This window comes from Gymnoscopelus braueri (genome assembly GCF_963280865.1).
Source record: "Gymnoscopelus braueri genome assembly, chromosome: 8".
NCBI classification, from domain to species: Eukaryota; Metazoa; Chordata; class Actinopteri; order Myctophiformes; family Myctophidae; genus Gymnoscopelus; species Gymnoscopelus braueri.
Window position 1 is genome coordinate 40,773,712 of NC_137609.1, and position 17,061 is coordinate 40,790,772.

The 17,061-nt window shown below is 42.9% G+C and overlaps 1 protein-coding gene across 1 annotated transcript in view; it reads left to right on the forward strand.

Moving 5' to 3' along the window:
* Window positions 1-17,061, forward strand: part of rxfp2a (relaxin family peptide receptor 2a) — a 146,513-nt gene that overhangs the window by 119,865 nt on the left and 9,587 nt on the right. The window contains exons 12-16 of the mRNA XM_080435010.1: window positions 6,563-6,634; window positions 9,420-9,494; window positions 10,664-10,735; window positions 11,947-12,018; window positions 16,558-16,787. Coding sequence (XP_080291136.1) covers window positions 6,563-6,634; window positions 9,420-9,494; window positions 10,664-10,735; window positions 11,947-12,018; window positions 16,558-16,787 — 521 coding nt within the window. The remainder of the gene's footprint in view (window positions 1-6,562; window positions 6,635-9,419; window positions 9,495-10,663; window positions 10,736-11,946; window positions 12,019-16,557; window positions 16,788-17,061) is intronic.

The window sequence follows — 17,061 nt, forward strand, 5'->3', positions numbered from 1 at the left end:
GTTGAGGCGACCTGGGGTGGTCTTAGCAAACCAGCATACCAAGCAGGTGTGGAGGGCTCCCATTGAGGCAAAGGGGGCCCCCTACTGGCAAAAAGTGATTTATTTTTCTCTTACTTTTTCTTTTTTGACAATGGTCATGGGGGAGTACCGTGCAGAACTGTATTTTAGTATTTTTTTTTACCTTAAACCTCATACATCAATCACTGTGATTGATACATAATAAGGTAACAGCAATATTATAATACAGAAACAGAATACATGAGCGCACAACACATGTTGACGGATTCATTATTGCCCATCTTATTAAGAAGACAATGCCTTCAACTTGGATGGTGCGTGTGTTTTGTGACAGCGCCACTGTCCATGGTGCTTAGCGTAGGGCAGGGGTGGGTAACCATCTGTACACTCTCCGGGTTACGGACCCATAAGGGTCCATTTGGTTCCTAACTATCCATCATTTAGCTGGGGACCCCCTGGAACTCCCTCAAGGACCCCGGACCCCACTTTGAGAACCAACGATGTACTGTAGTGCCTCAAAGAAACAACTACTGTATATCAGGTATAAGCATTCATGAGAGGCAACACAGTATTTGTTCTTCGCCTTTATGCTATTGACATTATCGCCTGAGGTCTAAGCACAGGCAGATGGTTTTGTCCTTTCCTCAAAGAAGGAACTGGCATCACGGGGCTAAGTAGATGGACAAATTATCCCTGCCGCCAGGCAGGAGATTTTGATCTCTGCACTGCATCCCGCTCAGGCTTTGAGCCATGGCTTTATAACCCATTCAATCCAGAACGCATACTGTGTCATTTTAGATTTATTTTTGCTATAAAAAAATAGCAGATATACAAGCTCATAGAACGGCACGAGTGCCGCGCTACGAGATCTGCTATTTTTTGAAAAATCGTGAAAATGTGTTGCAAATCTTTTGAATATATATATAACTCTGTTACAACTTCTGGGGGGTCCCTGGAACAACATATTTTGAGATGGGGGTCCACGGCCAAATACACCACTGATATTATAGCAACGTACGTTTTTTTTTTTAACTGTTAGGATTTAGAAGACATTTGTAGAATCCCCAGAAGCAAAGATTTGAGTTACAAAATGTTCGCTTTAAAAATATATATACATTCAAAGATTTGCACACATTTTCAAGATTATTATTTTATACTTTGGCTATTCAAAAATAGTAGATATACAAGCTCATAGCGCGGCACAGAGTGCTGCGCTACGAGCTTGCATATCTGATATTTTTGAATAGCCAAAGTATAAAATAATGGTTTAAGTGGTTGCACAGATGCGTTCCCGGTTTGAATGGGTTAACAGAATGAAAGCACTCCAGGCAATTCATTCTTTCATTTATCTTTTATCGTTGTCTCCTTTCCTCTGTCTGTCTGTCTGTCTGTCTGTCCGTCCGTCCTTCCGTCCTTTCCAAATATCTGCCGGACAGACAGACAAATGAGATGTCAACACCAGGGCTGCGTTCGGAAATATAGCACTGAGTGCACTGGCCAATGCAAACTAATAGGCGAGTGTCTTTAAACAACTGTCCTCCTATCTCCACCAGAACGACCTCCTGGACTCCAACCAGTCTGGGTTCAAAGTGGGTCACTCGACAGAGACTGCCCTCCTGGCAGTGACGGAGTCGCTCCATGCCGCTAGAGCGAACTCTCTCTCCTCCGTTCTGATACTCCTGGACCTGTCTGCAGCGTTCGACACGGTGAACCATCAGTTCCACTCCCTGTTTGCATCCTACCTGACGGGTCGCTCCTACCAGGTGATGCTGAGAGGGTCTGTGTCAGAACCACACAGGCTCACAACTGGGGTTCCCCAAGGCTCGGTTCTGGGTCCTCTTCTTTTCTCTCTCTACACTACATCTCTGGGTGCTGTCATCCACTCCCATGGCTTTTCCTACCACTGCTATGCCGATGACACCCAGCTAATCCTCTCATTCCCCCCCTCTGATACCCAGGTGGAGACACGCATTGCTGCTTGTCTGGCTGACATCTCGGAGTGGATGTCGACAAACCACCTGAAACTCAACCTGGACAAGACCGAGCTGATGTTCCTCCCGGGGAAGGGCTGTCCGCACCGAGACATGGCCATCACCATTGATAATGCTGTGGTGACCTCAACTCGGACTGCGAAGAATCTGGGTGTGACCCTGGACGATCAACTGACGTTCTCGGCAAACATCGCATCAGTGACGAGGTCCTGCAGATTCCTGCTCTACAACATCAGGAGGATTCGCCCCTTCCTCACGGAGAAGGCAGCCCAGGTGCTCATCCAGACTCTCGTCATCTCCCACCTGGACTACTGCAACTCCCTCCTTGCTGGTGCTCCGGCATCTGCCATCAAACCCCTGGAGCTTGTTCAGAAAGCTGCGGCTCGTCTGGTGTTCAACCGCCCCAAGTTCTCCCACACAACCATCCTTCTCCGCTCTCTACACTGGCTCCCCGTTGCGGCTCGCATCCAGTTCAAAACCCTGGTGCTAGCCTATAGGGCAGTGAAAGGAACAGCTCCTTCCTACCTCCGGGCTATGGTCGATGCCTACACCCCTGCCCGATCACTTCGGTCTGCCACCTCGGGGCGACTGATTGCCTCGTCACTCAAGGGTCCTTCTGGCCGATCCACACGGTCACGACTCTTTTCTGTTCTGGCCCCACAGTGGTGGAATGAACTTCCCACTGATGTTAGGACAGCAGAGTCACTGCCCATATTTCGCCGCAGGCTGAAAACTCACCTCTTCAGGAAACACTACCCTTCCTCTCTGCCTGACCTACTTGTTGTTAACTAGTTGTACGAACGCTTGTTTTCTATTGCTGTATTGTTTATTGGATTATTGGATTGTTTATTGGATCTTGTTTAGTCGATTCACTTATTTGTTTTAGCTCATGCTCATTTGATTTAGCTATTTTGTCTCATCTGTTTAAGGAAATAGGTAGCTGATATATTGCACTTTTACCTTAGCGCTAGGTATACTCTTGGTTGCTTGTTTTTGCAGATAATGCACTAAAGACTTCTGGTGATTAGTAGTTTTCGTTCCCTACCTATGTTGAATACACTTATTGTAAGTCGCTTTGGATAAAAGCGTCTGCTAAATGACTGTAATGTAATGTAATGTAATTTCCGAACGCACCCCAGGCTGATGTCAGTCTCATGCAGTTTATTATACTCAGTCATCCGGTGAAAGAGTACTGGAGCACGCTCAGCCTTTTTATGAATTAACGTCTTTATGAGCCGCCAGCTGCGGTTCAGAAAGCTGCCAGCCTCATTTCCCGATGGCCTGCTGGCGTAATCACTGTAGTCATGGCCTGTCAAATCGCAGGGCAAAAATATATATATATGTCAGTTGCGCTGAGTGAGAGGAGGATGAGAGGAGGTGAGAGAACTACAAAGCATATACCGGGAACGCATCTGTGTCATTTTCAGATTTCTTTGGCTATTAAAAAAATTGCAGATATACAAGCTCTACGAGTTTGTAGATCGGGGCGGCAGTGGCTCATGGGTAGAGTGGCCGGGTAGAGTGAACTGGAAACCGAAAGATTCCCAGTTCGATACCGGGCTTGGGGGCTCCCCCAGAGTTAGTGCCGAAGTGTCCTTGAGCAAGACGCTGAACCCCTAATTGCTCCCGATGAGCAGGTTGGTGCCTTGCATGGTTTCCTCCTCCATCGGTTTATGAATGTGTGTGTGAATGGGTGAATGTAATGCACAATCTATCTAAAGCGCTTTGGATAAAAGCGCTATATAAATGCACCATTTACTGCTATTTTTTTGAATAAAGGTGTGTGTGTGTGTGTGTGTGTGTGTGTGTGTGTGTGTGTGTGACAGTACAGAGATAATTGTATTCCTTGGTAATATCCCGTCTTTTAGTTGTTCAAGGTTTGTGTTAATCCAAAACTCACTTAACCTCAGATCAAACGCCTGGCTGCGCTATGCTGTGCCCCCTTTGTGAACTGAGGCTGGTACTTTTTATTTTATTCTGGTCCGTGGGCTTGGAATGACCTTCAGATCAGACTCAAATTGCCTGCTTTAATTTCACTAAGGAGTTTAAAGAATATTACTGCGGAAGTCCTCACTCACGAGGTTGAGTGTTTTTTAATTGGTGTTTTATCGCTTTTACCTTGTTTGGTTCTTAACCCATTAAGACCTAGAACTGTGTCATTTTTAGATTTGAGCTAAAAAGCATTATTTTACACTTTGGGCTATTCAAAAATAGCAGATCTACAAGCTCATAGCGCGGCACCGAGTGCCGCGCTACGAGCTTGTAGATCTGCTATTTTTGAAAAAAAATGAAAATGTGTGCAAATCTTTGAATACATATATTTTTAAAGCGAACATTTTTAACTCAAATCTTTGCTTCTGGGGGGTCCCTGGAACAAATTATTTTGATGGGGGTCCGCGGCCAGATACATATAATTTTGGGGGTCCTTGACATGAAAAAGGTTGAGCACCACTGATATAGAAACATAGGTTTTTCAGAAAACTGTTGAGATTTAGGAGACATGTAGAATCGGCTTCAGGTCTCAATGGGTTAATGACTTTTGAAACTCATGGACTCACTGGAGTAATGTTCTGGTTTTCTTTTGCTTTGTTTTGTGGCGTTCTGTCCTTGTATTGTCCTTTTGTACGCATGTGAATGCTATATAATATTTCTGCCTCTTGGCCCGTGCATACTTGTAAAAGAGACTTTGCCTCAATGTAATTTATACTGAAAAAAATTAAGAAAACATCACATGGATGAACCTGGGACGTGTTATCGGGTGTTTCGGGTCTCGCAACAACATTCACCCTCGCCCAGGTGACCCAGCCGGGGTTGATCAAGCCCCGACTTACGTCCCAGTAGCTACCCATGGTCAGTCCTCTTAGGGAAAGACAGGGACACTCAGTCCGCTTCTCCAGAACTACTCTGCCGGGACTGGGGGAGGCTCTGGCACGTGGAGGGGCTAGGCTCTGTGGATGGCCTCCTGGCCGGGCTCCTCCTTCGTCTCACCAGGTCCAGGACCTGAGCACTGCACCAGACTCTCCCCGATCCAAACATTTCCTTCTGGCGTGATGGTTTCTTGGGCCGTGGTGGTACTGCAGGCTCCACCTGCGGCTTGCTTGAATGGCCCTCCTAAAGGCCTCACCGTGGATTTGTTGGGCTTCTTCCTCACGGAAGACACAGGCTGGGGCGCCAACCCATACTGCTCCCGGTATGCCGTCTACATTCCGGCTGTCAGACGTCTCTCCGGTGGTCACCAAACTATTCCTGGTTGTCACGTAGTAGTAATTCCTATGAGCCACTATAATTAGAGTCACTAACTATAAAGAAAACATGGATGCACCTGGGACGTATCATCAGTGTTGTAGCCTGGGGTCATCGGGTGTTTCGGGTCTCGCAACAACATACACCCTCGCCCAGGTGACCCAGCCGGGGTTGATCAAGACCCGACTTACGTCCCAGTAGCTACCCACGGTTGGCTAAACAAAGGTATTATATGAAAGCGTGTGCAGGATGTGTGCGTGTTACTGTACATGACTCACAGACTCTCCAGGGTGGAATATTGTGAGAAGATGTTGTCAGACAGCGTTCGGATCTTATTGCTCTTCAGGGACCTGAAACGGAAACCACAGGAAATGTCCCAGTTACTCAAAGGCACCTCACGTGTCTTCTAACCCATTAAGGAACGCCTCTGTTTAATTTGAGATTTCTTTGGCTACTAAAAAAATAGCAGATATACAAGCTCATAGCACCGCGCTATGAACTTGTAGTGAAAATCGTGAAAATGTGTACAAGAATTTGAATATATATTTACATATTTAACTCAAATCTTTGCTTCTGGGGTTCCATGGAACAAAATATTTTGAGATGGGGGGGGTCCGTGGACAATTACATATCATTTTGGGTGATCCTTCACATGAAGAAAGTTTGAGAACCACTGATATTATAGCAACATAAGACATTTGTAGAATTCCCAGAAGCAAAGATTTGAGTTAAAATGTATATTCAAAGACTTTTCACGGTTTTTCAAAACAAATAGCAGATCTACATACTTGTAGCATGGCACTCAGTGCTGCACAACAAACTTGTAGATCTACTATTTTTGAATAGCCCAAAGTATAAAATAATGGTTATAGCTATACAAATCTAAAATTACACAGTATGCGTTCTCGGATTGAATGGGCTAAAGACTCACTCACACGTACACACACACGCACACACACACACACACACACACACACACACAACGGAGTGGGGCCAGACCCAAAATCGCAGAGGGCAATTTTTTTTTCACTGGCAGATTCGTCTGGTCCCATGGGTTAATGATGCCAGTACCCATTCCAACCTCTGCTCCTCTGTAATACACATGTCAAGTTTGAAGTCTATCGGTCAGATGGTTCTCAAGATATGCAGGGGATAGATGCACACAGACAGGCAGGCAGGCAGGCAGACAGACAGACAGAGATTCCGTACATGTATAGATCCAGGAAGAGCAGGGGATGCCTCCTGAGCAACATCAGACGTGTTTTTTCCCTCCCGACTTATCCTGACTTTCCCCTTGTTTTCCTGTCCAGCTCGCTGATGGACAACAGGATTACATCCATACCGGAGAACACCTTCCAGTCCCTGTGGAACCTGGCAGAACTGTAAGTAAAACAAACAACCTCCTTCATCTCTTGTTATGTGTGTCTGTCTGTCTGTCTGCTGCACTGGTTCCCTTCCCAACTCTTTTCTGGACCAGGGCCTTTTGCTTCAAAGTCTCCCAAGCCTTTTTTTGTGGTTCTGGGGTTGCCAGAACTCAGGGTTAGGAGTAGGACCACCTACTGAGCAAGGCCAAATTCAGCTTCTGAGAAAATCCAGAACCCATGAAAAGTGGCTTAAGGGCGCGCTCCCACCGCACTTTTATTTTACCTCTGGGGCAGAATCTCCCAATGCTTTGTCAATGCAAATGCGTGGATTCTTGGAAAAAATCTGCAAGCCCAGGAATCCACGCATTTGTATTGACAAAGCATTGGCAGATTCTGCCCCAGAGGTAAAATAAAAGTGCGGTGGGAGCGCGCCCTAAATGGATAGTTCACCCAAAACATAACTTTTTTTCTATCACCCCATGGAGACTTGAATTCATGGATATTTTTGGGGGTTTTTGGCGCCAATAATTTGATGACCAGCGGACTGGTAGGCAGCGGTTCTGGTAGGAGACACAAAGGAGACCCAAAAAATATCCATTAAAAGTACAATATTTTTCTGTGAGATGTAGTGGAGTAGAAGTAAAAGTATTGCAAATTGGAAATACTCTAGTAAAGTAAAAATTATACTTAAGTACAGTACTTAAGTACATGTACAGAGTTACTTTCCACCACTGGAAAGAAAAGAAAAGAGTAAAGAAAAAGCACTTTAATCTTTGAAAGATTCAAACGCAAAGGCTCGCCTCAGACACGTTATTTTATTATTCTACATCAGGCCGATGCGTGTCGGACAGAGCCTTAAAGGTATCATGACATTCATTTTCACTTTTTTTATTTTCAATGTTTTATTTGGGGTTTTATGACCTCAATTACACCCAAAAAAACTGAACTTAGAACATTCAGTGGATTTTCTGTGGTCTGGGGTTTTCTGAATAATTAGGCTGAAAAGTAATCTGAGCTTGGCCCTTCGACAGTGAGGTCACAGTCGATTAATCCCGCCCACTCTCCTCCTTGCCCCTCCCCTCCCCTATCCTTTCCTTTGGGGGGGGCGGAGCAGAGGCGATGATTGACAGGCAAAATCCCTCACCAGCGACACCCGCAGGCAAAGATTTCTTTTTTCATTGCAGTTGAAAAGGCTTTAGAAATGTGAGAGAAAAACACCTGCCATTGATCACTGGAATGGAATTTTCACTTAAAACTTTTTGTACACTTTTGAAGGACCAGGACAAAGACTTTGAATGTGGTGTAAAAGTGAATGTCATTAAACCTTTAACAAAATCTTTACAAAGCCTTTCCGAGCGTACAAAGAGGCTAGTGATGTTCCTCTGTGAAGGAGCTCCAGTCACCCTGACATGTTCTCTTCTTTTGTCATCACAGACAGTGGAACAGCAGAGAATGAGACACGGAGAACCGTGTGGGACAGGGCTGCCAAACTCATTTTATGTCACGGGCCTTATTGGGCACATCGGTTGTGCATTAGCGAATGCACTCACGCGTGTTCGGCCACATACTCGGCCACATGCTTGTTCTTTTTCAACCCGGTCCCATCTTTCTCAGTCTCTGCTGTAGTGGTGTAAAGTATACATTTACTCAAGTACTGTACTTAAAGGTAGGGTAAGTGATATTTTTTTGGGGGGGGGGTTTGTTTGTTAAAAGGTTAAAGTACTATAAATAAACGAAATGAATATAAATACATTTTCAGGTAGGTGACAACATTTGAGCACTGAAAATGCATTTTCTGTTTAATAAAGAGCTGGAGAGACATGGGAGATTCCTTTTACTGAACAAACACTTAGCAATGAGTACTATCAGAATATAGAGCTATTTAACACTTATTTTAACCAAACTAAATCACTTACCCTACCTTTAAGTACAATTTTGAGGTATTTTTTACTTTGGAGTATTTCCAATGTTCAATACTTTTACTTCTACTCCACTACATCTCAGAGGCAAATATTGTGCTTTTACTCCACTACAATTATTTGAAAAATGTTGTTACCAGTTACTTTGCAGATATAAATTATTATATTATAAAACATACATTAACCACTTTAGCCCTATTTTATACCAGGGCTATTTTAAAATAGCCGATCTACAAGCTCACCATGCGTCGCGACGCGTTGTGAGCTTACATCCACTACATCTCAGAGGCGAAAATTGTACTTTTACTCCACTACAATTATTTGAAAACTTTAGTTACTAGTTACTTTGCAGATATAAATGATTACATTATAAAACCTGCATATAAAAACAAAAATCAAAGAAATTCCATAAAAATAGATAAATAGCAATAGTGAAAATAGCCGATATACAAGTTCACAAGCTGTCGCATTGTGACACGTTGTAGATTGCTTGTAGATCAGCTATTTTCACTAGTTTGGGCCTCGAGCTAAAACGTTTAGGAAACACTGATCTATTGGAAACCCTTGCGGGCCGCCAATTTTTTAGAGCAGTGGTTCTAAAACTTTTTCATGTCAAGGACCCCCAAAATGATATGTATTTGGCTGCATACCCCATCTCCAAAATATTTTGTGCCAGACGCTATTCAAAAATAGCAGATCCTGTGGCCTTTGATATTTGTTTACATGAATATGCATAGATGCGGAATTCCTCAATTAATAGAATGGAGTAGAAATACTTTATTGATCCCTAAGAGAAAATGTAATAATCGCCAAACACATTTAGTTGACTCTCTCTCTCTCTCTCTCTCTCTCTCTCTCTCTCTCTCTCTCTCTCTCTCTCTCAGGGACTTGTCCAGCAACAGGATAAAGGAACTGCCAAGGAACACATTTAGGAGTCTCTCGAGGTCTCTCCTCAAGCTGTGAGTAGTAACTCAAGTATCTGGCCTAAGAGTGCAGGTACATTAATGAGTGAATGGAATTATACCTGACTGCGGACTAATTACCGTTAAACGTATTTTTGCAAAGAATTGTCGTCTTCTAATTTGGAAAAAGGAATCTCCTCCAACTTCTAAGCTGTTCCCCGACCAAATTTTCTGATTTATAACCATAGATTTATTTTCCAAGACATTTGGTTCCTGTCATTTTGGAAAACCTTTCTAGAGGTGATCAATCATTAGGTAAACAATGATTTAACACCTAGACATGAACAAGATAAACTTTAACGTCCCTGTAAGAGTACAAAAGTGTTGGCATCAAAATATACTTAATAACCAAAAGTAAAGGTATCCATTATGACACAAGGCATCGCATCAACACGCTGTGAGCTTTTTTTGAATAGACAAAGTATAAAACGGGGCATAATTGGTTAATGTATGTTTTGTACTAATTCTACAGTATATTATAACTGGCTAGTGACAACAAAAATGAACAAAAATGTTAATGTTTAACTGTTTAACCGTTTCTTGTGTGCTATTGGTCCAATAGGACACAACAATGGACATATTATGTTTATTATGGTAACTTATTATGGCCTGCTTCATACTGCATTCGTGCAATTTCATGTTTGATAGGATTTCTGTGCCAGTCCTTTATAGTGCACAGGCTTAAATGTTGATATTAAGAAACTAGGAAGTAGATATGTCAGTGTCTTCTGTGCACGCGTCCGTAGCATGGAAGCGTCTTTGTGAAACGAATAATGGAGGCAGGCTGGTATGGTGCAGTGTTGTGTTTACATGCTCGTATGAATGAAAGGTTTTTTACATTTTCTTTTGAGCACCCGGGTGATAAGAGCACAAGTTATTAAGATGTGTTTGAAGTGAATGAAGATGGAGAAGATAGAAGATGGACAAAATCCACAAAAAACTAACACATACAGTACAAGCTAATGGATGTACTTAGTTACTTTCCACCTTACGCGCCAAGGCGCATTGAAAGTGTAGCTCGTGGTGGTCCATCACCTTTTTACTAAGACACATTTCTGTTGGTTTTTCCTTTAATTTGTCATCCATTTTATAGCCTCTACACTCCATCATTCACCTGTCATCCAGCCTTTGTCAAGTTCTCACCACCTGTATCCTGTTTGTGACAGAAACATTTCCTACAATCCCTCCCTCCGGATTCACCCCGACAACTTTGTCCATCTAACCCATTTGCAGTCCCTGTAAGTACATGCATGTACCGCACGCACGCACGCACGCACGCACACACGCACACGCGCACACACACACACACACACACACACACACACACACACACACACACACACACACACACACACACACACACACACACACACCAGTGGTGGAAAAAGTACTCACATTTCTTACTTAAGTTAAAGTATCAATTCTGCAATATAGAAATACTCTGTTACAAGTCTGGAATTCAAAATGTACTTGAGTAAAAGTACAAAAGTATTGGCATCATAATGTACTTAAGATACCAAAGGTAAAAGCACTCATCAGGCAGAATGTCCCATTTCAAGTTTTCAAATGTATAACAATCTTTTGAAAATAGCAGTCAATAGCAGTCACAATGTGACGATGTGACGCATTGTGAGCTTGTAGATCGGCTATTTTCAAATGGCCGAAATGTATATAGGGCTGGAGTGGTTAATGTATGTTTTGTAATAATAATCTAAATCTACAAAGTAACTAGTAACTAAAGTTTTCAAATAATTGTAGTGGTGTAAAAGTATAATATTGCGTCTGAGATGTAGTGGAGTAGAAGTAAAAGTACTGAAAATTGGAAATACTCCAGTAAAGTAAAAATCACACCCTGTGTGAAGTGGGCGGTGTCTTGCTAGCTAATCACAATACTGAATGGAGTCAACCAATCATGTACAAAAGATAAATACATTTATTGAAACACTCTTTATGATGGACGAAACCATAACTTGAAAAAAACCAAATTTGGTTTTTTTCAAGTTATGGTTTCTTATATAGGGCTATGCACATGTGTCATGTGACACTGGCCAATCACAGTCCTGAATAGACTGTGATTGGCCAATCACAGCGCAGGATAATTGTACAAATTTCCTGGGCCCAGATCACAGCGCAGGAAAATGTACATTTTTCCAAATCTCACTTATAGGGGCGGTTTCACCGCCCAAAAATGCTTCAAAAGTGTACTTAAGTACAGTGCTTGAGTAAATGTAGTTACTTTCCACCACTGACACACACGTGTGTGTGTCAGTGGTGGACACACACACACACACACACACACACACACACACACACACACACACACACACACACACACACACACACACACACACACTCACACACTCACACACTCACACACTCACACACTGCACACAGTGCATGTGTTGATAGTGTTAATGTCTGTTGTTTATCTGTTCTGTGTTTACTACAGAGCCCTGGAGGGAATGGACATCCCAGACATTCAGACTAGGATGTTCCTGCCCATGAAAAACCTCTCTCATATGTACGTATATCCTTCCACCATATTTAGCCTCTCTCCAGGCGTGCCTATTGATATGGACTGCAGGAGCACAAATAAAACCTCCTTGCGCCGCACATTTTTGTTTATAGCATTCTATAACACCCATACTTACATAAGTAGCAGTTAAAAACCATTGCTTCACAAAATGAGGTATAATCAGCCATGTTCCATATCCCATATGCGACGACAACAGATGCAAAAGTGGACGCGACACCACTGTTTGTTTTGGTAAAGTTTAAGTCATATACAGACATTGTAAGTGCCAAAACTGCATTTTTGGCTCCACCTTATTTGTTATGTATTGGCCAAACTTTACTAAGTAACAACATTTATCTTGGAGAGTCCGTTTAGATTTTCCCAATTCAAGGTTTTTTTTTTTTTTTTTTTACTTAAATTTGAATCCCACAATGTTCAACCCCATTTTTTTCACCCAGTGCCAAGAGTCAGGGGGTCCCGGGCTAGATCTAGATATTTTTTATTTATTTCATCCACTGCCTGATCATGTAGTGACATAGAGGAGGCCTGTCTATTGGGCTGGGCAAAGGTCTCTCCAAACAGATCTGCCAGAGCTCAGGTGGAGTCCATTCTTCTCTTGGAGGGTGGGGAAGAAGCTGTTAAATCCTCGTCTTGTTCAGATGAGGAAGAATCCTGCTCAGATGAGGAAGAATCCGGTTCAAGCCCTTTCTCCTGGTGTGTCATTCTGGTCCTTCTGAAATCAGAAGCCCACATAACATTCATAAATTCACAAGATGAGTCACAGTTAATTAGTTACATCATTATAGTGCTCACTGCTGTGCCAAGGAGGCCAACTGGCCAAGTGCAAATGTAGTTTTGAGGGTGAAAAACACATGCAGTAAACTAAATGTAAATTATAATCTATTTAGGCCTACTTCATGATATAATTACATTTAGTTTACTTTACTCTGTGCAATTACTAATATCAGGGGGCGATCTTGCAGAAAAGAAGTGCACTCCAAAGCAAAACCGGAATATTATTGTTGCAACAGACTATAAAAATAGACCAAAAAAAGAGAGAAGAGAGAGTTTTGTTTTTCTCACCGCAGAAATCCGCGCTGCCTCTGCTACAAAGCTGGTGAAGGTGTCATGACGTTCCTCTTCTTCCAAAAAGGGCAATGCCTTGAAGCGTGGATCAAATGCTGAGGCCATGCACAGAAAGGGCTTCTCTTTATCTCTGTATCTCTTCCCAAGATCCATGGAAACTGCATTTTTAATGTCCCTCACAATAGCCTGAGGAAACCATATATCCTCCAACATAACCAGGCAGGCCTTAACCTGGAACCTTCAGGGGAAAAGAAAACCAGGAAGACCCAGAAACAGCTGGGAAAGGTCTGTCGAGGCGGAACTCAGGGAAAAAGGAACATCTTGGAAGGAAGCACAGAAGTAGCTGGAGGAAATTCATAAATGACCTGCTATGCTCCCCAAAGAGCAAAAGGGTTTAACACATAAGACAGTCAAAATAGGCGGATCAGTTGGGCTTGCATCGGTGCAATAACAGACAGAGTAGGGGTCTTTTCTTCTGACATGACGTGTGTTGCAACTTTTAGCGGCTTTAGTGCTTTCACTACATGCTCAGCATTAGTTCGATCGGCATCATTTATAAGGTCCACAAGTCCTTGGCATCCTTCCGCACCTCTTTGGAGAGCAATGCTGCACAAATTGCGGGTTACTGCTCTAAAAAGCGTTCCAACATATCACAGGCGCTGTTCCATCTTGAAGCTACATCTGTCGCAAGCTTGTGATCTTTTATGTTGAGAAGTTTCTGCTTTGCTTTCAGGGCTTGTATTTGTACTTTTCCCTGAAGGAAGCAACAATGGTGCGAACTCTACCCGGGAGACGGGACAAAGTGGGCATCTTGAGTGCACGTTGAGCAGCTAAATTCAAACTGTGTGCGAAACATTTCACGTGCACCAACTCGGTCAGATCTGCTGCAACTGTCATGTTGGAAGCGTTGTCTGTCACTAACGCAGGATCCTTATCAATTCAGCCATCATCACGTCCTGTAGTAAATCCGCTACGTTATTACCGGAGTGGCTTTCAAAAAATTTGAAATAATTTCCCATTCTGGAGAAATGTGGTGGCATGTGAAGTTACATGACTCTGTTGCTCGCGATGTCCAGGCGTCACATGTAATGCCAACTCTGTTTGCAGAAGAGATTGCGTCTGTGACTTTTTGTTTCACACCTTCACACCTGCTACGTTTGGAACTGCAGTTTCTGAAATCCACTTACGAGTTGGTATTTGGTAGCATGGCTCACACTCATTAAGCAGCCATGCCTGAAGCCTGCGTTCTCAACAACACTGAGTGGGCGCAAGTCTTTAAATATAAAACTTAACAGTGCTTGTGTGATCTCCTGAGTCCGTTGGGATGTTGCGGGGAATTTTGCCTTGAAAGCTTCATTCACGGTTAGTTGAGACTGAGAGTCAGACACACGTGGGCCCGGTGTTGTACTGCTCGTACCTGCCTGCGGTTCTTCAGAAATCTCCGCATGGTGTTTGCTCATGTGATAGCGGAGGTTAGTCGTGTTGCCGCAATAATTGCTTATTATAATTTTTTGCACAGCTTGCATACTGTTTGAGTCATGTCCAACTCCTGACTTCCTGGTTTTTGCATAAATCCAAAATGCTTCCACATTTTAGATTTTAATTTCGCTGGCGGTGGATAAACTTTCTCTGACTCCTCCTCCATGTTGCTGCTGGTATTGTGTTGTGCTGTAACTTGATCTGACTCTGACATGCCCTGTTGTGTGGACTGGTCATTGATGCCACCTTGTGGCTTTATTGTGCACTGCACCTGCACCGTGTGTTAATTTGTCAAAAATACGTTGCTCACATAATTCATGCCGTATCGATATAACAGCCTCTGTATCGATGCACATATCGTCGGGAGTATATATCGATTTATTGCCGTATCGATTAATTGAACCCACCCCTAGAGCCTGTGCTCCCTATGTCTCCATTGCGCAGGCGCCAGTGCCTCTCTCATATGTACGTATCCTTCAACCATATTCAGCCTCTCTCATACAGTATGTAATGTTCATATCCTTCAGTATCATGTATGTATCCTTCAGTCTCATATGTACGTAACCTTAGCCATCCTTTGGCTGGGTTACGTTTTGTTTTGTTTTACTTTAAAATATATAAATATTCAAAAGCAGCATCTACACACTATACACAAATCTAATTTTAATGTATGGATGCTGCTTTTTCATTCTAATTGATTTAACTCAGCTCCAGCATCTCACCTACAGTTTGGTTGACGGATGAGCGATGTCGTTTTTTTTTCACTTCTGATTAAAGGTAGGGTAAGTGATTTTCTTTGGTTAAAATAAGTGTTAAATAGCTCTATATTCTGATAGTACTCATTGCTATAGAGTGTTTGTTCAGTAAAAGGAGTCTCCTTGTCTCTCCAGCTCTTTATAAAACGGAAAATGCATTTTCGTTTCAGTTTCAGTTTAATTTCCAATTTTATCCAATTAGGATAGAGAACTCAATCAGGATATAGATTAACTCATTCCCTGCCTAGGACGTAAAAAACGTAATTATTTCCAATTACCAATTCTGCCTAGGACGTAAAAAACGTAATTTTGAAAAATATTTTTTTTAAACAAGATCTCACGTTCCTTCATCTCTCGCAGTGACACATTTTATTGTAGCACACCCGGATACGGAAATACGTCAAATCGAAGATTTTTGCTGTTTAGCTACTGTACGCTGTTTTGAAACTGCTACTACTGCAAAATGGAATGTTGCCGATTGAAAATTTCTTCTCTGGGCCACTCACACAACTACCCTGTGTGTCTACAAACAGTTGAACACGCGATCATAAGGGATTTAGCGAGGTCTGTGGCGAGGTGAAAAAAGTAAGTGAGTTTTCCGTTCACATGGCGATACATGGTGTTTTTACACTGGGCTGGAGGAGAGAGACTCCGCCCCGATCGGAATGTTTGTTGTTTGAGCGGCGTGCACGACTCGCCTGTGTGTTTAGAAACGATTGCACTTGCGATCATAATGGGGGGAAAAAGTTCTGTTACTGAACAAACACTCTATAGCAATGATTACTATCAGAATATAGTGCTTTAACCTTTTAACAAAATACTTTTTGTTTTAACCAAAAAATATCACTTACCCTACCTTTAACTTTAAAACATAACATATCTTTCTTGGAACAAAGGGAGGAAGTGCTGCATGGATCAATTGGCTCTCTAGGCAGGTGCTCTTTGGTGGAACAGATAGGTATACATAAACAAAGTCCAAGAACTACTGCTTTGTCTCCCCAGTGGCATGAACAGCAGACCAAGGAAAAAACTCCAAGGCACTCTGTCAAGTGAAAAAATATATTTCAATTTTGTTATTGACCAAGGCAACTGAAATCGAAACATATCTTTCTTATTTCCTCTCTGAATGGATTTTTCCCCCTTTCCTACTGTCTCCCTTTCTCCCTTCCTCACTTATCATAAAAAACAACTTTACATGATTTGTGTTATTATTATCACCCCGTAGCTATTTCAAGATGTTCCAGTACTGCTCGTACGCGCCCCACGTCCGCTCCTGCAAGCCCAACACGGACGGGATCTCGTCCTTCGAGGACCTGCTGGCCAACGTGGTGCTGAGGGTGTCCGTCTGGGTCATGGCCATCATCACCTGCTTCGGCAACGCGTTCGTCATCGGCATGAGGTCGCTGATACGCTCAGAGAACAGCCTGCACGCCGCCTGCATCAAAGTCCTCTGCTGTGAGTTCACAAACACCTTCGCCGTCTGTCGGGTTCAGACACTTTTATGCGCAGCCGCGGAGGGAGCATGCGAGGAATTGACACCAGCTTGTTAATGGCTGTGAACACAACACTTCTTGGGTGGACCAAATATGTTGTGATGTTTTGCCACTGCCTTTTGTGGCTCTGGTGGGAGCATGCAAGGAATTCACTTAAATAGTGAAAATAGCTGATCTAGCTTGGCTATTATGGGCTTAAAGGACAAATCCGGACAAAAATAACATAGGCGTTTTTT